At 34.7% G+C, this 20,892-nt stretch overlaps 1 protein-coding gene across 2 annotated transcripts; it reads right to left on the reverse strand.

Moving 5' to 3' along the window:
- Nucleotides 1-1,849: 1,849 nt before the first annotated feature.
- LOC128217796 (ER degradation-enhancing alpha-mannosidase-like protein 1) lies at nt 1,850-20,885 on the reverse strand. 2 transcript variants are annotated; one of them, XM_052925186.1, is made up of 13 exons: nt 20,408-20,882; nt 19,239-19,311; nt 18,907-19,007; nt 18,485-18,656; nt 17,924-18,107; nt 17,543-17,634; nt 17,209-17,291; nt 14,897-15,017; nt 7,063-7,167; nt 6,103-6,242; nt 5,237-5,333; nt 4,667-4,909; nt 1,850-4,444 (listed from the first exon to the last, which is right to left on the reverse strand). In XM_052925186.1, exons 1-13 carry the CDS (start codon nt 20,659-20,661, stop codon nt 4,346-4,348), a joined length of 1,764 nt encoding a protein of 587 aa, XP_052781146.1. In that variant the 5' UTR covers nt 20,662-20,882; the 3' UTR covers nt 1,850-4,345. The 2 variants fall into 2 exon arrangements, with proteins under 2 accessions (XP_052781146.1, XP_052781148.1); XM_052925188.1 differs by lacking the exon at nt 1,850-4,444 and having other exon boundaries at nt 4,767-4,909; nt 5,227-5,333; nt 20,408-20,885.
- Between the last annotated feature and the right edge of the window lie 7 nt (nt 20,886-20,892).

Here is a 20,892-nt window from a genome sequence, read left to right on the forward strand (position 1 = left end):
CGGATATGGTAACAGTTTTCTAAAAAATCCTGAATGTACCGGCGTGTGTTCAGTCTCCCCATTACAACAGGTTTTTTTGGGTACTTTCAGTGCATCTTTTTAGGCAATTTTGGAATCAAAGAGTAAACTAAATATAATGTAAGTGTTTTCAGATACATTTCAGAAAAAACGCATTTTTGGTGCCAAAACATAAGCGATTCATTCTAAATGAAGTGACATAGAGTGTTGTACTTTTATCCAAAATGCTTAATAGCTTTCTGCAGTTTACTAAATGTTCTATTTCCGATAACAGGAGCAATCAGTGAGATTTGTTACAAACTTGCAAACGTCCAAAGAGAGTGATGGCCATCCAAAGTAAACAAGAGGCCCAAGATTGTCCTTAATCGCTCACATGTTTATACATTTAAAGCAAAGATCAATGTCATGAACCTTCTTGGAGAGTTTCATGGTAATTGACAAAAATCCCTTAAATTTGACCTCCTGGCCTAGTTCTTATTTATCTAAACAATATTGACCAACCCGAATCAGAGGAAAACCATTTGAAGGTTGTTTTTTTATTTATTTTGAACAGCAGTCATAATTTGCATGCAATCATTCAAGAGTAACCCAACTTGCTGAAATTACTATCAATCAAACCGATTCGAGTAATTGGTAAGATGTGGTCTTGATGGTAATGCACGCAAAACCAGAATTAGCATGTCCAACAAGAGCCAAACACTACCCTGATTCAGGAATAGCACAACTTCCTTTACTTAATAGTTTTGTTGACTGCGAAGCTTTGTTTTTAAGTTTCAATCAAATACATCAAGTGGCTGCTTAGTTTTAATTAAGATTAAGAATTGATTACGGTTGTGAATGAATCTATTACGACATCATAACCATCACTCTTGATGGTACACTGTTACGAGAGAGTGTGGTCTTGTGTCGTGGTGGAAACTGGAGTACCCGCAGCAAACCTACTTGTCCGGCTTTGTGACCACAAACGAAACTCACATGCGCCCTGGTCGGGACCCGAACCCGGGACGCATTGGCGAGAAGGTCCCTATTTCAGCAGCCACTCAGGTTACGGATTTGAGATACGTGTATGAAAAACAATAACGAGACTTTCTTAGGCAAACAACGACAATTATTTGCATTATACGCAAAGTAGAGTAATCCAACTTGATTTTAGTTGGTCGTTGAAAATTAAATTATGAATCAAGCCCGTCATGTGGCTACTGAGGTATGCACGTAATAGTTCTTGCATACATATTTTGAACCAGAACTTTTTAGACAAACAAGGGCAAGCATTTGCATTTCATTCAATCCAGAGTTGTCTAACTTGTCTTAGGAGGTGTAAAGACACGAGTCTTGTAGCAATGCAATACATTAAGTGGCTACTGACATATGGTCATATAGTAACTTGTACGCAATACCAACCCAAGGTATGATAAAACTTGAATCAAGGTAAAACGCAGACGCAGGCTCAAATCTGTTTTCAGGGTAGAAACCAGTACGGATGTCTCTTGAGAGACCACGAGTACATTCCTGGTCTGATCGAACCCACAACTGGGGAAACTTATATCTTGGTACAATTACCTATACAGGTGTTAAGGAAATGAGATGCCAGACTGTTTTTGCCTGTGTGTGTGTTTTTACCTTACATATATATATATATATTATCATAGTTTTGTTGAATGCTAGTTGTATATTTCATTGTATTTGTATATGTTTACTTACAATGTACTATGTACACGTCGTAATACATATTTCTGTCTTTCTGTCAGGTAACGACTTGAACCATCCCAGCATGTGACACCAATACCATGACACCACTTTCACCCTTATAAACAAACATTTAACAACAATATAAGATTAACATTTTAATGATTAATAGTTTTATAAACATAATTGAACAATCATGTATAATAGACAATGGCCAACATGCTGACTACATCAATAAACACAAGGTCTAATCTTCACCAGGTTAAAGCTGCACCTCAGCTGCACAGATTGTCAGTTTTGACAGTTATTACTTTTATGTCTCAGAATCTACTTATTTTAGCATCAATGCTTTCAATTCAGACATATTAGATAACTCTCCATATAACAGCTCTTATTTGATTGGTTAACTGCTGAAATTAACAGTAACAATATCCAGACATATTAGATAACTCACAATATAACAGCTCTTAATTGATTGGTTAACTGCTGAAATTGACAGTAACAATTTCCAGACATATTAGATAACTCACAATATAACAGCTCTTAATTGATTGGTTAACTGCTGAAATTAACAGTAACAATATCCAGACATATTAGATAACTCACAATATAACAGCTCTTAATTGATTGGTTAACTGCTGAAATTAACAGTAACAATATCCAGACATATTAGATAACTCACAATATAACAGCTCTTAATTGTTTGGTAAACTGCCGAAATTAACATTTTTCTTAAAATGTAAGTTACACATTTAGCCATAGAACATAATTTTCAAAACATATTTATGATAAACTGCAATATAGTCTTTTGTCAGCAGTCTTATATCACTAGATATTTACGAAAATATTAAAGATGCACTCTTACTTCCAAATCAGATTTACCATAATTAATAAAATTGTTTTATTATTTCAAAAAGGATGAATAAATGTTGAAAAACAATGTTTTTTTATGAAGGATACCGAGTTGAATTTGAAAGAAATGCACATAAAACATGTTATTTCTACCTTCTGAGACTATAGTAGACCACAGTAAATCTTTTAGCATTCACCAATCATTTAATACTTTTTGCACTTTCTGCTATTAAATACACGCTTTCTGCTATTAAATACACGCTTTCTGCTATTAAATACACAGTTACAATCTTGTTATCAGTAATAAATATTTTTTTATAAATGCATTATTTAGTAAGTAGTTATAGGTTTATCAGTCAAAATTGATGTTTGTAATACATGTGTTTGTATTGATTTTGAATAAGAGTGCCACTTTAACTAATTAAAAAATAAAAGTTTTCAAAATGATCAATCTGTGAGAGTGCAACCTTAAGATACCAGTTTAGTAAATTATATGAGAAACTATCCTACTGCGGCAAGCTAATTGGTGTTTGATTAATATTGAACTATAATGGTGCTGCATTAAAAGCTGTGTTTTATTCAGTACTCAAACTAGCCTATTTGTGATTCACTAGGGTTCTAGCTTAAGAGTTATGGCAGGGTGCCGCACCCAATACTTTTTGGTACCCTCTGCTTGGCATGTGCACTCTTTTGCCTTCATAGAATGAAATGTGAAATACAGATATTTTTTTTTTAATATAAATGCATACAAACTTAATGCAATAACTCAATATCTGCTTCCATTTCCAAATGCAGTTATTCAGTTAATGCACTTGGGTGACGACATATTACTTCACAACTTTTTCCGTCAAATTCATAATGTTCAAGTTCTTCACAGCCAAACAATACAATGTGCCATTTTCTCTCACCCAGTCCCTCTTTTGCAACACCCCGTCTTGTTTTACACATTGGCTAAAGATTCAATCTTACACTTTAAATTATCTGCTTGCTCAACCCCCACCCCCACCATAGTAATTGTTGAGCATTCTAATTAAAAAAAAATGAAACTTTGTTAAAAACTTTCTAACATAAATAAACATAATAACAATGAAACACATCATTTAAATATAAACAAAATAGCATTAAATGCAAGCCTGCATGTATATGTTACTATTACATGGTGAACATCAACGTTGACAACAAGCAATATTGCATAGCAACATCAGATGAACACATATATCTTTGGAGTTCCTGAGTTATGTGTCATTTCCGTTTTAAACTTTCTATTAAAAACACCTTTTGCACAACAAATAATGTCACATTTTCACATATGGAAACTAATAACAACTGAAAAACACCTATATTTGAAAAAATGGTTCTTTTTCGTCCTGCTCATTAGAAAAGGGGTAAATTCCAATGAAACTGTCCTCATTTTGAAGTATCAAATTGATGTCAGACTACTTTTGCGCAGGAATAAGCTGGGGATGTGTGCAGCAGCCCTCAGAAAAATTAAAAATTATATTCTATTAGAAAACACATAACTAACAAACTATAAGAAATCAATATTTTGACTATTCAAACATGGATTTCTCCAGAATTGTTATCATGGAGTCTGCTTATAGGAAGTGTCCCCAACCCCCACCAAATGAAAAGAAGAAAGCACAAACTTGTAACCATAAAACAAGAAAAATAATTGTATTGCTTAAAATATAAGGACACAAGCTGACTGCAGCATATAATATCAATATATACCATTAACAAACAAAACTAAATTTCATGTAAAACAAATGCATTAAAAATATGGAGCCATTTAGAAGTCCAAATTGATCCCTATTGCCCGATCAATCTGTTCCATATATTTGCTGTGTAATGGAAGTGCATACCGTCTTATACTTGGAATGTTATCACACTGAAAGAGATAGAAAGTTAGCTTTGATAACAGTTCTTCATAGTGACATTGTACACATGTTCAGCATTGCATAAACTAGATACACAGGTTCACTAACAACACATGCTTTATCAGTAAAAAAAATATTTTTAAGGATAAATGATGTTACTTTACAATGCTAGAAAATAAAAAAAATCCAGAAAATTGAAATGAACAAAATTAATTGATGTAATTCATACTTACGTTAAAAGTAGATGCATTAGTCCTCGCATCAACAACAACAGCTTTACTGAAAGGTATATCACCTCCTTCAGTTTTAAAGTCTTCATTCATATATGAGTCGTCTCCCTTGTCTACCTCCCAAGCGGAGAGTTCTTCCTCCCACACTTTCTTTCGGAATTCTCGACTTACTGGAAATATGTGGCCTTCAGTGTTGAAAATATATCCTGCTGCATGCTTGTTTAAATGATTGTCTTTATCGAAAAGCTGAAAGAAACAAAGAAAAATAGTAATCATTGAACTCAAGCTGACACTTGGTGTTTTGATAACAAAGTAAATTAAACAAGAGCATTAAAGCATAACTTAGTAATTATTACAGCCAGAATCATGGGACTTGCTTCACATGTGATCATTTCCTTTGGAACAGGTGTTCCAATATCAATGATAATATTTTGATTATTAAATGAGTTACAGCCAAGTTTAAGGTACTTGCACCTCGATGACACAACGGCTATCAGAACACCGTTTCTTCCAAAAACAGTCAAACTAAGAAAACTTCATCAACACCAAGCCAGATAACCGACCCTTTCTCACCAGGTAGAGGTATTTGCAGGTTTCACTGAGGAAGAAGCTCTCCATCCGATCTTCCAGCTCCTTGGTGTTCACATCATGTATTGTCCCATATCCACACCTGAATAGGAAAGGTCAAGGAAATACCAATTTGAATAAGCTTGATCATGACGATACCTAAGCACAGACCAATAAACCATAGACCTCATAGATCGGTGCTATAAGCTTATATTCCTTATATAAATAAGACTTGATTCTGCTTTATAGAAGGAAACCAGGATCTGGATTCACTCACATCTTTAGTCTGAGTTTTAGACTCAGGTTCAGAAAAAGTAAATTCTTTCATGTTTCAAAATTTCTATAATATAACTAATTTTGACAAAAGATGCCTATTTAAAAAAACGATTATTTGTAACAGCATTAATATACAGTAATAGTATTTTACAAGAAATTTCAAATTTGCTGTTCTGAGTCTGTAAGAGATTGAGCTCAGCACTGGTGTCTTCAAGATTTGTTCGTCTCTCCAAACTATGAAATAAATATGATTTTACCCCATAGTAAATTTTTTGCCTTAATCATGTGTTTCCAGTTTATTTGTTAATGAAGATGGCATTTTTCCCAAAATGTAATTGATTTGTGTTTTTTTCTACATACTAGTATTACAAAGATAATAATTATAAGCAAAATTGCTCTACATCTGTATTGCATAAGAGATAAAAAAAAAAACAGAATCCTGTCATGAAATGCATTTGTGTTTTTGGAACAAAACTAAATACACAAGATGCTAGAAGCTACCAAAACTATGTACAAATAATGTCATTTGTTACTTTATGGCTTCAACCAAATAAAAATTATTCATTCTAATTACTCTAGAATTACCCGATACTTACTCTGCTTTGGCATGTGTGTTAATGCTATTGTAGATGTCTCGCCCCACATGAAGGTAGAATGGATTTTTAGTTGCTTGGTACAGGTAGTAGGTGGATTCAATCAGCTCCGGTCGTAATGGGTAAAATGGCACATCAGGGGCCTGTATTAAAAGTTGACAGTTAGTACTGAATCATTATATATGGGTATAATTAAGGACAAGGATTATTTTTGGGGGCCATAAGGTCCCAAGATGTATTGGATACATATCAAGAAATAGAACATGTATTCCATTATCCAAGGTCCAACTGACACACTTTCGTGTATGCTTAAGCCCATTGAAGAATTTTTATGAAACTCAGTTCAAATGTTCACCTCATTGAGATGACATTGAGCACCCACATTTGAGGCATCAAAGGTTTGATTCATATATTTCATGTCTGCTCCGTATCTTCTAAACCCCTTCATTTTCATGAAACTTGGGTTAAATTTTCACCACATTGAGACGACATACTGAAACTCTATAACAGGAGCACTTGCTCAAGGTCAAAGGTTTTATATTTCATGTCTACTCCATATTTTAAAACCCCATATAAGTATTTACACAAAATGCAGAACCAAAACTCCAGACTTGCCAGCTCAAGGTCAAGGTCACCGCTGAAGGTCAAAAGGGATGAGCCAAAATTTCATGTCGGCTCCATATCTCCATATCCATAAGCCCCTTACAGATTTTTCATTATACTTGGGTAAAATGTTCAACTTCATTCATGACCATTGACAAACACCTACAATCCACTCCCTATCTCCCCCTGTCAAAGGTTGTGGAACAGAATGAGACAAGAATGGAGGAGACACTATTTTTGTTTCTAAAATCAATCATCTAGTTGAAATTTAATAAAATAATTTAACTACAAGTGGACAAAACTACAATTACATTTGTAATTTTACTGATTATGTCAATGAAATTATTGTAAATACAATACCTTGAGGTGCCAGTTAAATCTCTCTGGCAGAGAGGAATATTTGCGCCATATGGAGTAGTAGATGGCATGGGAACAGATGGCCTCCTCAATGTCTCCATGTAGGACCTGCAGGGTTAGTTTAAAAATATTTGTTAAATAAGAAATACAATTCACAACATTTTACTAGCTAGGTTGAACATACAAGTGACAAATTACAAAAGGCACGTTTCCTTGTAACTGCTCCACCTATCATGCAACCTGCATCACCAATCCAGTAGGTTGTTAAGGCACGTTTCCTTGTAACTGCTCCACCTATCATGCAACCTGCATCACCAATCCAGTAGGTTGTTAAGGCACGTTTCCTTGTAACTGCTCCACCTATCATGCAACCTGCATCACCAATCCAGTAGGTTGTTAAGGCACGTTTCCTTGTAACTGCTCCACCTATCATGCAACCTGCATCACCAATCCAGTAGGTTGTTAAGGCACGTTTCCTTGTAACTGCTCCACCTATCATGCAACCTGCATCACCAATCCAGTAGGTTGTTAAGGCACGTTTCCTTGTAACTGCTCCACCTATCATGCAACCTGCATCACCAATCCAGTAGGTTGTTATCTCAAGGACAGGTAAAAACACTGTATTATGTGAAGTTAGAAAACCACATTAAATCTAGAAAAGCCATGTTCCCTTCCACAAAACATTGTTTAACAAAGTTGAGGATAACATAGCCAAAATGGGCAATAACGACTGCACTTTGTACTTCAAAGAACTGGAATAATTACACAAAGCTGCATTGTTGGTGCGTGCATCAACAATGGTACTTTGTACTTCAAGGAACTACAACACATCAACAAAGCGGCATTGTTGGTGCATGCATCAACAATGGTACTTTGTACTTCAAGGAACTACAACACATCAACAAAGCGGCATTGTTGGTGCGTGCATCAACAATGGTACTTTGTACCTCAAGGAACTACAACACATCAACAAAGCGGCATTGTTGGTGCGTGCATCAACAATGGTACTTTGTACTTCAAGGAACTACAACACATCAACAAAGCGGCATTGTTGGTGCGTGCATCAACAATGGTACTTTGTACCTCAAGGAACTACAACACATCAACAAAGCGGCATTGTTGGTGCGTGCATCAACAATGGTACTTTGTACCTCAAGGAACTACAACACATCAACAAAGCTGCATTGTTGGTGCATGCATCAACAATGGTACTTTGTACTTCAAGGAACTACAACACATCAACAAAGCGGCATTGTTGGTGCGTGCATCAACAATGGTACTTTGTACCTCAAGGAACTACAACACATCAACAAAGCGGCATTGTTGGTGCATGCATCAACAATGGTACTTTGTACCTCAAGGAACTACAACACATCAACAAAGCTGCATTGTTGGTGCATGCATCAACAATGGTACTTTGTACTTCAAGGAACTACAACACATCAACAAAGCTGCATTGTTGGTGCATGCATCAACAATGGTACTTTGTACCTCAAGGAACTACAACACATCAACAAAGCGGCATTGTTGGTGCATGCATCAACAATGGTACTTTGTACTTCAAGGAACTACAACACATCAACAAAGCGGCATTGTTGGTGCGTGCATCAACAATGGTACTTTGTACCTCAAGGAACTACAACACATCAACAAAGCTGCATTGTTGGTGCATGCATCAACAATGGTACTTTGTACTTCAAGGAACTACAACACATCAACAAAGCGGCATTGTTGGTGCATGCATCAACAATGCAGCTTTGTACTTCAAGGAACTACAACACATCAACAAAGCGGCATTGTTGGTGCGTGCATCAACAATGGTACTTTGTACTTCAAGGAACTACAACACATCAACAAAGCGGCATTGTTGGTGCATGCATCAACAATGCAGCTTTGTACTTCAAGGAACTACAACACATCAACAAAGCTGCATTGTTGGTGCGTGCATCAACAATGGTACTTTGTACTTCAAGGAACTACAACACATCAACAAAGCGGCATTGTTGGTGCGTGCATCAACAATGGTACTTTGTACTTCAAGGAACTACAACACATCAACAAAGCGGCATTGTTGGTGCGTGCATCAACAATGGTACTTTGTACCTCAAGGAACTACAACACATCAACAAAGCTGCATTGTTGGTGCATGCATCAACAATGGTACTTTGTACTTCAAGGAACTACAACACATCAACAAAGCGGCATTGTTGGTGCATGCATCAACAATGCAGCTTTGTACTTCAAGGCACTAGAACACTTCAACAAAGCGGCATTGTTGGTGCATGCATCAACAATGCAGCTTTGTACTTCAAGGAAGTAGAACACTTCAACAAAGCTTCATTGTTGGTGCATGCATCAACAATGCAGCTTTGTTCTTCAAGGAAGTAGAACACTTCAACAAAGACGCATTTCACTGTTAAGCAAAATGAACATTTCAGCAAGTCAACTTTTCACTTATAACCAACAATTGCATTTCAACAAAGCTACCATATTGGACCCTGCTACTTAGCTTATGTGTTATTTTAGAGTGGTTGAACTTAATGTTCACTGCCACACAATGTGAATCTGGCCACTTTTATGCTTTTCTTTGCTTTTTTCAGCAATTGAATACTTCACAAATTCATTATGTATGTGTTTTTGTCTTGTTTTATTGAAACATGGTAACACTAGATGCCCATAGTCCACTAACTACCTATTCACATGCTATGGTGTTTATAACATAGTGATATGGTAGGCGGTAAAATTGTTGATATGCATGATGGCTGTACCGTATATATGCTTGTGTGCACGCATGTTTCTTGTGTATCCTGCATTGCATATCCCTGTCACACATAACCGTTCTGGATTAATGAATTTTCAGAGCCCTTTTCAAATTTTTATTGTCTTAATCTAGAGCTTGTTAATCTGACATGGCCTCTAACTTTGGAAGTGATAGGCACTGAAAATTCATTCCAACCATTCATCCATTCTTCTCATTACTTCAATTCATACTAACTCCTAGTAGTTTGCAGTGGGTGATGGTTGGTTAACAAGGCAACCCCAGTGTGCAGGGGACCTTGGGGCTCACCATAGGTGTTCGCCATATTACTTTTTAACATGTAATCCTTGTATAAGTCAGGTAAGTGGTTCATGAAAGACTCAAGACTGTATTAGGGATGGTTTGCATTTATTTTGGGGCTAGAAATGACTTTATGTTTTGTTATTAAGTATGACTTTTCCCAAATATACATGCTTATTAAGGTGAAAGTTCCATATTCTTCATGACAACCAGTCAATTGGACAACTGTAATGAATTGACATACTTGCAAATCTGAATTATATTTTCAAACTCAAAATGCTTGCAAAATTTGTTCCCTGTACATGAGTAGTAGCTAAAACAATGAAAACATGGCTAAACAATATAGAATTAACACTTAAAGGGGATGCATTCAATAATTCATAGTTTTGATGTACTAAGGAGTTTTTGGTAAAAAATGTTTATCCAGTTCTCAGTAAAATAGCGTATGTTTTAGACAATTTTTGCAACAAATTTGTTTATTGATTTTTAAATGGAAGAAATAACTTATACTTTATAACCTAATATAAAATTATTTGGAAATGATTAACAAAAATATGTAATTGTCAATCTCAGTTAATGTTACTATATTATTATTGAAAATGTAATACTGTTTGCTGGTTGTGAATAGAAAAATTAACAATTTATAGTTGTCATTTTGTACAGCATAAACACACTACTACAAATGAAACAAACACCATCCTTTTCTTATTATGTTTGAAGGGTAAGAAAAATTACATTTAGTTTCAATTATAACAATATTGCGCACAATTGTGTTTGAAAATAACTTTCATCGACTCCTAACATGTAATACACATCAGCACAATTTATATCTACCTTCATCATGAATATCAGATTGACTTCTTCAAATTATGACCAGTGGTTATACCCAATTTCTTTATTTAAAGTCATAACTATTACATGAGAAGCTTTCTTACAATGAAAGAGTACCAATGCATGAAGGTTATCGTTTTAGTAGTCATCATTAATTATGACTTGTGTCAGTGACTGTTGTAATTGAATGTGACAAATGATCTATTTAGATCTTTGATGATAAATCCAGAAGGCAGTCATTCTCAGTCAATCTTATGTTACATTCAGAAGGCAAATGAAGAACAAGTATTATATTCGTTACATAACAATTTACAAATTTGTAATACCCTTTACATGAGGAATAGCTCAAACAATGATAATATGGATATACAATATCGCTGAAAGCGATGCATGATTCTAAACGCCCGTTTGCTATGAAAAAGCAGAACTTGTAATACAATTGCTAGTAAAAACTAAATTGTTGTAGCATTATTATACACAGTTGGAAAGATTCATAATATGGAGAGATGTGGGCAGGTTAGAATAATAAATTTAAAGCTAATTTACAATGAATGAAGCACAAAAGCAGCAATTGAAATCCATCAATATTGAAGGTATGGAGCAGATGAACTCCTGCCAAGAAATGTATGAAAATGAAAAACATTTATGATGGTTATTGATGTATTTGAACCGTAGCGCTACCTTGAAACCCCCAAAAGTTTGGTAGTCATGTTTGTATACAGCAAGGGGTGAAAAGCATTGAGCTTAACAAGTTTCAAGTGGCGGTTCTCATAAGGAATGTGCTACCTTCATATGAATGATAGGCTTATGATGAATGTGCAGTACACTCACTCTCATTGCAATTTGTGTAAATACAAAGTATCATATCAGTCCCATCAGTAGTTTTGCAGTTATTGCCTGGACAAGCACCAATTGTGAAGAATGGCTGTTGGGGTGGATTTTATAACTATGCATTAAATGATTATGGTACCAGCCCAATGCATCTTCTATCAAGCCATCTATCTAAATACTAAGTGTTATTTCAAAGTAATGAACTATTGGTTTTAATATAAGTTATAAATTGCAGGACCGATGTCATTTTCGGAGATATGAACGCATTTTGGCTGGTCAAAGTATGCATCAAGTCTTTTGGACTCCACACACTTTGACCAGCCCATTTGCATTGATAACCGAAATGACATCAACCCCACAATTCATTCCTAAAATAACATCCGTTCTGTTGACATTGAAGTATATATAACAGCTAAAGTATTCATGGCAAACCTAGTAAAAGTATTTGCAGCTCATACACAATAGGTAGTGATCATTGTCCTTTGCAAGTGATTAAATAAATCATCCCTTTTCAGGTCTTGGCCAGAGCACTATATTATAGTTATTAATTGGAACAAGGCAGTCCCCTACCGTTGTTTTTTAGTATATTTTGTTTATCTCGCAACATGACTGATACGTTTAATCTGACCAAAATTGTACACAACTGGTCAAGAGTGGAAATGTAGGTAATACAATTAGTTTGATCGGTAACCTTCAATATCATTTAAAGATTCTTAAAGATTATTTTGACTAAAAATAAGAAGGAGAATTAGTCCTTGATGTATAACATTGATGAAATAGCAAGCCTTAAATATATATGATCAAGTGATACATATGTGTTGTGGTGATGTCATAACATAGTTTTAATGCTTTTGAAGAGAAAACACATGTTGTAAATATATAATCGCATTTGAGTCCATTGTATTTTTATATATTAAGCTTGTTTCACCTAATGATATTGCTTGATATAATGCGCCAAATATCAATCTGTGCAACTTGTTGAAACACTTTCAAATAGCATTAATATCTTATCCTCTATTTAGCATTGTCATAATATGGACCCAAAACGTAATGATGGATTACTAGCACGAATTGCAATTGGTACGTGTTCTTGGATCAATTCAGTTATTGTTGCTAAAAGTACATGAAATCTATAAGGTCAATGAATATAATAATAATTGACATGCCTTCACTGCTAAATGTAAAAAGCCTGGACACAAGCATGTGTACTATGACCTTCAAATGGCATATGTGACCTCGACCATAAGATACTGGACTCAGGTCCAGATCCTTGCACAATAAGGACAACATTTGTACCAAGTTATAGTTTTTTTGGTAATCCCGAAATGCATAAGTACGGAAACGAGCGGGTGTACTCAGACCTAAAGAAGTATCATGAAACCTAGACCTTTGAGGTATTGACCCTCTTCAAGGTCACTGCACATCGTGTCAATGAGGATAACATTTTTACCTAGTAATTTGGTAATCAATCAATGCATAAGTAAGTTTTAGCACGGACACTAGCATGTGTACTCTGACCTTTTAATGTCTCGTGTGACCTTGACCTTTGATGTATTGATCCGAGTCAAGGTCACTGCACATCATCAATGAGGACAACATTTGTACCAAGTAATATGGTTATCAATCAATGCATAAATAAGTTGATGTGTTGTAGTTCCTTGAAGTACAAAGTACCATTGTTGATGCACGCACCAACAATGCAGCTTTGTTGATGTGTTGTAGTTCCTTGAAGTACAAAGTACCATTGTTGATGCATGCACCAACAATGCAGCTTTGTTGATGTGTTGTAGTTCCTTGAAGTACAAAGTACCATTGTTGATGCACGCACCAACAATGCCGCTTTGTTGATGTGTTGTAGTTCCTTGAAGTACAAAGTACCATTGTTGATGCATGCACCAACAATGCCGCTTTGTTGATGTGTTGTAGTTCCTTGAAGTACAAAGTACCATTGTTGATGCACGCACCAACAATGCAGCTTTGTGTAATTATTCCAGTTCTTTGAAGTACAAGGTGCAGTCGTTATTGCCCATTTTGGCTATGTTATCCTCAACTTTGTTAAACAATGTTTTGTGGAAGGGAACATGGCTTTTCTAGATTTAATGTGGTTTTCTAACTTCACATAATACAGTGTTAAAACATTCACATAGATCAACATCCACCCGCCAACTTGCTCCACCTGTCATGTGACCTGCATCACATCAATCTAGTAGGTGATAATTTCAAGGTGTATCACACAGATCAACATCCAACTGCCAACTTGCTCCACCTGTCATGTGACCTGCATCACATCAATCTAGTAGGTGATAATTTCAAGGTGTATCACACAGATCAACATCCAACTGCCAACTTGCTCCACCTGTCATGTGACCTGCATCACATCAATCTAGTAGGTGATAATTTCAAGGTGTATCACACAGATCAACATCCAACTGCCAACTTGCTCCACCTGTCATGTGACCTGCATCACATCAATCTAGTAGGTGATAATTTCAAGGTGTATCACACAGATCAACATCCAACTGCCAACTTGCTCCACCTGTCATGTGACCTGCATCACATCAATCTAGTAGGTGATAATTTCAAGGTGTATCACACAGATCAACATCCAACTGCCAACTTGCTCCACCTGTCATGTGACCTGCATAACATCAATCTAGTAGGTGATAATTTCAAGGTATATCACACAGATCAACATCCAACTGCCAACTTGCTCCACCTGTCATGTGACCTGCATAACATCAATCTAGTAGGTGATAATTTCAAGGTGTATCACACAGATCAACATCCAACTGCCAACTTATGTTTTTTTCTAGTACCTGAAATTCTGACCATGCTGCCAGCAGGGCATCTATCCTATGGTCAGGAAAATCTTTCCTAAGGCCATGTGACTGATCACATAATATATCATCTGCTAAGTTATCAAAGCCCAGTTTTTACAATAATTGTGATTAACTTATACTTATACGAAGTCACTCTCATTGGCACAATGTTGGGCAAGAGTGTGTGTGGGGGGGAAATGGAGAATCCTGAGAAAACTTACTTGTCCAGTTTACCGACCACCAACCAAACTCACATACATGGTGTATTTTATATATGCATGAGCCAGTGTGTTTTTACCTGCACTCCAGACCACGCAGCTTGCAGGGCATCTATCCAGTAGTTAGCAACCTCTCCTGAAGACATGTGAACGTTCACATATAATGGCGTGTTTCCTTCACCCTTGTTGCATTTCAACCTCCTGAAACAAAATATAAATGGGAATGTAATCAATTTTACACAAAACCTACAGGACCAGACAATTCTAAAACATGGCTTGTGTGGCAGTGTTGGTCTTCACATTGTATTCTCTCACTTGACAAAGAGAAATAACTCAATAGAAATTATAGCCTGATAGAATGACTTTTTTCACATTTATATTTAAGGATTGATTCTTCATGTAATATGAACGCTCAGCCTCAACTCTGCAAATCCATGAAGTACCCTTGCGCTTTCTGGAAAATATGCAAAATAGCAGTTGAGCGTTCATACTGCATGAAGACACAAAAAATAAGAATCAATCCGTATATTAACATTTCCCTTTTTCATTGCTTTACTTTTTTGTGTTAATAATGATTTTGGTTTAATGATTTTCGCTTTTATTAATTAAAGGTTTTAATTTTGCATGACCCAGGTCTTTCTTGCGAAACTCAGCCTTCAGAGGTCAGGAAAGGTCGACTGGTTCATGCAAAATTAACAATAATTTTATTGTACAGAAAATCAAGTGCCAATGTAAATATATGAGTATAATCACTGTAAACATAAGTAACAAGTTTTACATACATATATTATCAGTAATGGTTTTAAAGTATTAACAAAAGATTTTGCTATTGGATGATAAATATTATTATTATACCTCACTTATATTCGCTATGTTAAATTCCCTTAACCCGAGGGGTCAATATTTTTTAATATTGCCCGGTAATGTTGACTGGCAAAGTAATATCACATGCCCAGAAAAAATGCGCTTTAGAATTTTTAATTGCCGCATTAATAATATATAAGGCTGAGGTGGTAAGCGCTTATTAAAATGTGTTGTTAATCTGGTTACAACCGGTGTTTGCATTATTTCTAAACGTCATTTGCAACAAAATTACAGCTAATAATGTAAACAAACAATAATTACAGAATAAATTGATTAAATTTGAAAGTTGTGTAATGGTAAAAATCTTATATATGTATATAAATGTAACTGTGTTCGGTATAATAAAATAAATATTGCATGGCTTCCAGGGTGACAGTACATATTGTCAACATTCGGGTAAATACTGTTTCCTTCATGTTGACAATTATATATGTACTGTCACACTGGAAGCCATGCAATATTTATATAATGCTATGCTGAACACACAGCTAAAGCTAATACCTTGACATTTCTAAATGAGTCTTTTTCAATGATTGTTGAAAACTATAAATTTTGTATTATCATGATGACACAAACAGATAAACAGGGCAACTATCCCTCAGTAAGCAATAACAAACTAAAACTATGACTTAAGAGGCTGAAAATAGATGTAATGATATTGATAAAACTTACCACAACATGTATTTTTAACCTCTAGGGACATAGTTTTAGTTTGCAATGCAATATTTATATGACAAATTTATCACTCTACAAGTTTCTACTGTTGATATAAATTATTGCAGGATTTTAAAGGGGGAAATGGTGGTTTTACATTTGATAGATGTGCAAAAGAAATGTATCAATTCTAAATTTCTAATGCATTATTATGTTTAACTCGTATGGCTTTAATGTACAAAACCAAAAAAGCACAGCATTTGTGTACTGTACAAATAAAAGAATCATTATTGTATTAAAATTAACATGTTTCTTTTATGCATGAATTAAGTGAAAAACTATATTATTCTCTTTCAAGTACAAATATTGATCACTTCTCATCAAAATGAATCACAAACATATCACATTGCTTCTGATTCTTCACAAACTGTTCTGCCATTTTACAATACATGAATTGTATCCAGGGAATTGTTTTCATGGAAAAGAAATTTATTTATTCATACATAATACCAGGCGACGTTAAAAACACATGTACATTTAACGTTGGCGCTATTTGATGTTGAATTATTGTTCAACACCAAATTCATTGAACATTACTCTCAAGGGAATACATTATTTTGTGTTTCATAGCAGTAAACCACTGAATGATAATCCACACCAAATGACAGAATTGAGGCAATTTCCAATACCAAAAGTATGGACTGCTAGAGATACATATACATACTGTAGCTTGATTGCAGGTTTTTCTATAGTTCCTATGGGTCCGATTATCAGACCCATTCCCCTTGCAAAATATATGATATTTTTCCTAATTTGGAGAAAACAGTCCCAATCAAAGGTAAAAAAAATTAAAATGAAAATGACAAAGCAATACCCTCGTCTCATGTGGTACTTGATTGTCTCATATGATTCCTTGAAAAATCGAATGTCTTCTTTATCACCAAACAAAATAAAACTCTGAAAGGTAAGCAAAAACACTTATGTACAGCACTTTCACCTGTTATAATTGAAAGTCACATGGGTGTAGCTATAAATGATTTTAATAAACATCTTTCCATAAGAATGACATTGCAGTAATCTGTACTTAAAATATATGATTACCCTTTAAGAGATGATAACTGATTATTATTTTGATCAAATATTACGAGTTTCTGTCTAATACACAATGAAACAGGTATTTATTTAAACAGTATATAAGTTTGTCTCACTTTGAGCATGTATTCGAAGAATGAGTCCAGGCCGGCTCCTAAGCCACTCATTTTCCCCACCCATTCACCACTCTGTATGTTGATCACATTACCTGTAATATCATTTATTGAAGTAATACTTCATCACTACAAATGAAGATTGAAGAGGAATGTACATATCAGTTCATTAAGGAGTCACTTAGTAAGTCTATTCATCACTCAGTCATTCTGTGTGTTAGTTTTTCGTATCTTGTTTTATATCACATCATAATCATCACAGGTATGCTTAATTGTCACATTACTTTTTTGTTGATTTTACTGCAAAGACCACAAAATGTTCACACAAAAGCAAATATATTTTAACATCTAAATTCACTTAAAAAAGAAAGAAAAACACATTACCTATTAGCCCTGTGACATTGGACCTAAGGGCCCAGATTTGGCGTACAGCTTTCCGGGCCACAGACTCATATGTTGGGTCACCAAGGAGACGAGATAGAACCCCGAATTCTAGAACCAATGTACCTGCTCCAGCTGTGCAAGTTTCATTGGTACAGTCAGCAGGTACACCATTCTCTAAATTTATCTGGAAAAATTCAGTTTAAAAAGGATTACATTAAGTCATGGACTAGAACTGTAATACTTTACCAACTTGTTTTGACTTTTAAAATGTTGTTGTTTGTTTGCACTATCATACAATACACTATATTTAATACAATGTATAGGATGTTTTCATCAGAAAAACTGATTCATTTTAAATATTTAACCTTATTTGAATTGATAAATAATTGCTTGCTCAAATGACAAAATAATTTATGGTTAAAGATAAAGAAATGTCATAGCTGTAGGACAAAATTCTGAGTGAATTGTGGACAAAACCATGTACCATCATATCTTCAACTGAATTAAAGATTATAGGATATTTGTAATACTAAAGATACTAAATTACACCAATTAGCATACTCTTGGGTAGGGGATACCAGTGGCAGTGTTGTCAAAAGCAGGAATGAGCCTGGAGGCAAGATCATGGGCAAGACTGAGCAATTCACCGCTGTAATCTACAGGGTTGAGGTCACCAAATGGCTTCTCTGGGTCAACTATCAACAGATGAGCAGACAGAAGACCACCTAGTACCCTGTTAACAGTAAACATATTGTAATCAGAAAGAGTTTAAAAAGCTTCAGAGAAGGTATTACAATTGTGAACTTGTTTGACATGATATGAATTAGTACCCAGATAAATTGTCCTGTCTAGGCTGTCAAATCACTCCCTAATTGCAATAAGCAGTGTTTAAATCTAGCAAAAACAGAAATATAATTTTTAGACTCAACCATGTTTATTTGAAATTGTTGGTCATCAGAACAAAACAGTCATGATGAACATACCTGATAGTTGCTTCAAACACTTGCACAGTTGTGTTCTGGAAGGTTAGATTGTCTGCTATCAGTTGAGCTGCTTTTTTAAATTCAGTTGTATTTCCCATGATCTACAAAAAAAGAAGAATATACATGTATTATTTAACAATATATGAAAAAGCACTATAAATAGATATTCAATAAGAGACTGAGCGGGTATCAGTTCTAACTTACATACATTGGCAGTCCCTGGACTCTCACTAAGTCTTGCTTTAATAATTACTTTTTTTAATGAATTCATTTACACTTAACTAAAGACAGCATGACTAAGACAAAAAATTAAAAAAAATATATATTCTTACAGCCAACATGTCCATTGTGTCCACCAGCGTGAGGCTGTATTCTCCAAGCACATCATTAATATTTATATTGGACCTGAAATTAAAGTCATCAATTATAAATGTTTAGAATGGTCTAAGTTAAAAGTTTGTTATACATGAAACAGATTTTCAGAAAAGATGAAAAATAGTGCTCAATGAACCATCCAAATTTCTACAGTTGATGTTGATTTGAAACGCAAAAATGTGACAGAAAGGTACAGTTAAGTGCATATTTCATTTCCTATTAAGGAAATGAAGTTACAATATAAATATTTATCATATGGGGATTTTACTCCCCCTGCTTCTTATACTTATCAGACGAACAAGGTATGTCATTAGTGTAATGACATGCATACATTATGTTTTAATGGCAAATTAATGCTTCAATTATTTTTTTATTATTTTATACAGCTTAAACACATAAATTTCAAATTTAGAAAATGCTAATTGAGGACAAGACTCCCGGTTCTGTTTTTAATATTAAAAACTACTACTGTCAAAATGGAATTTGACCCTTTTGGTATAAATCATGCGGAACCAAAGAGAAGGTAATTAACTTTGTTTGATTAGTGATTTGAAGAGTAAATGAGTTGACGTTTATCAATTATCATAAAGAAAGTTTTGAAGATATCTTTTAAATTCAGGATGATATCCCGAAAAAACCTCAGTGCCCAAAAACTTGCCTACTTGTAAGATATCTAGTCAGTGATAAGTTGATTTGTATGTCTGTAAGAATTTAAGCAAACTAAAAAAAGTAATTAAAAAAAGTAATTACAATGTTATATTACAGCTTGGACTTATATGCAGAATATCGATGGCCTCACTTCAAAATGTTGATTTAATCTAGGTAATTTAATTACACATTTTTTTTACAATGTTGTAGTTACAATTTCTGAAGGTTTGGCATTTTCGCTTCTCTGTGTGCTGTCCAATCACTGCTTGACATTTTGATCACAATATCAATTATACACCATTTTCTCATTGGGCTATTTACTCTGCATTTTGCAGTTAGATGCGGCTTGCCGTTGTGATTATAGTCATGCAGCTTCAGCATTTTGAACGGAGGCCATCGTTTTGTAGGAATTGGCATAATAGCACATTAAATTTGGAGTGATTATAATTTCCTGTCACTGTGTCATTTAAAAACTTACGGATTTTCATAATCAGGACCTCTCCCAGTACAATGTATAGGATCAAGTTCATCCTTAGGATAAGCATGTTTCATGTAATTGTCATATCCGAAATAGAACATTTCTTTGACACCCTTAAGCGTCTCCAACCGTTCACTTTCTGAGAAATACCCGAATTTCTCATCGTATGGACTCCAAAAGTTCTTGAAAAAGTGCTCATTGCTAGTCGTGTGCCATATACACACTACAAAGAACACCAACGACAGTTTATACATATTATTTCCATTATGTTTTCATGACAAAAGTTCATGAAGTTTACTGTCAAGTTTACAACTTTACAACAGGATGTGCCTAACAACACAAATTATATACGTGTGCAGAAAATATAAACCTTCACGGAAACAGCTTATTGTATTCCCTTGTGTATAAACAATGTAATTAACATAACTTAAAATGCAATGTAAAATGAGAGTTGTAAAATAATCATATCTTTCTACACCATATAT

Source organism: Mya arenaria, chromosome 14 (assembly GCF_026914265.1).
Source record: "Mya arenaria isolate MELC-2E11 chromosome 14, ASM2691426v1".
Taxonomy (NCBI): domain Eukaryota; kingdom Metazoa; phylum Mollusca; class Bivalvia; order Myida; family Myidae; genus Mya; species Mya arenaria.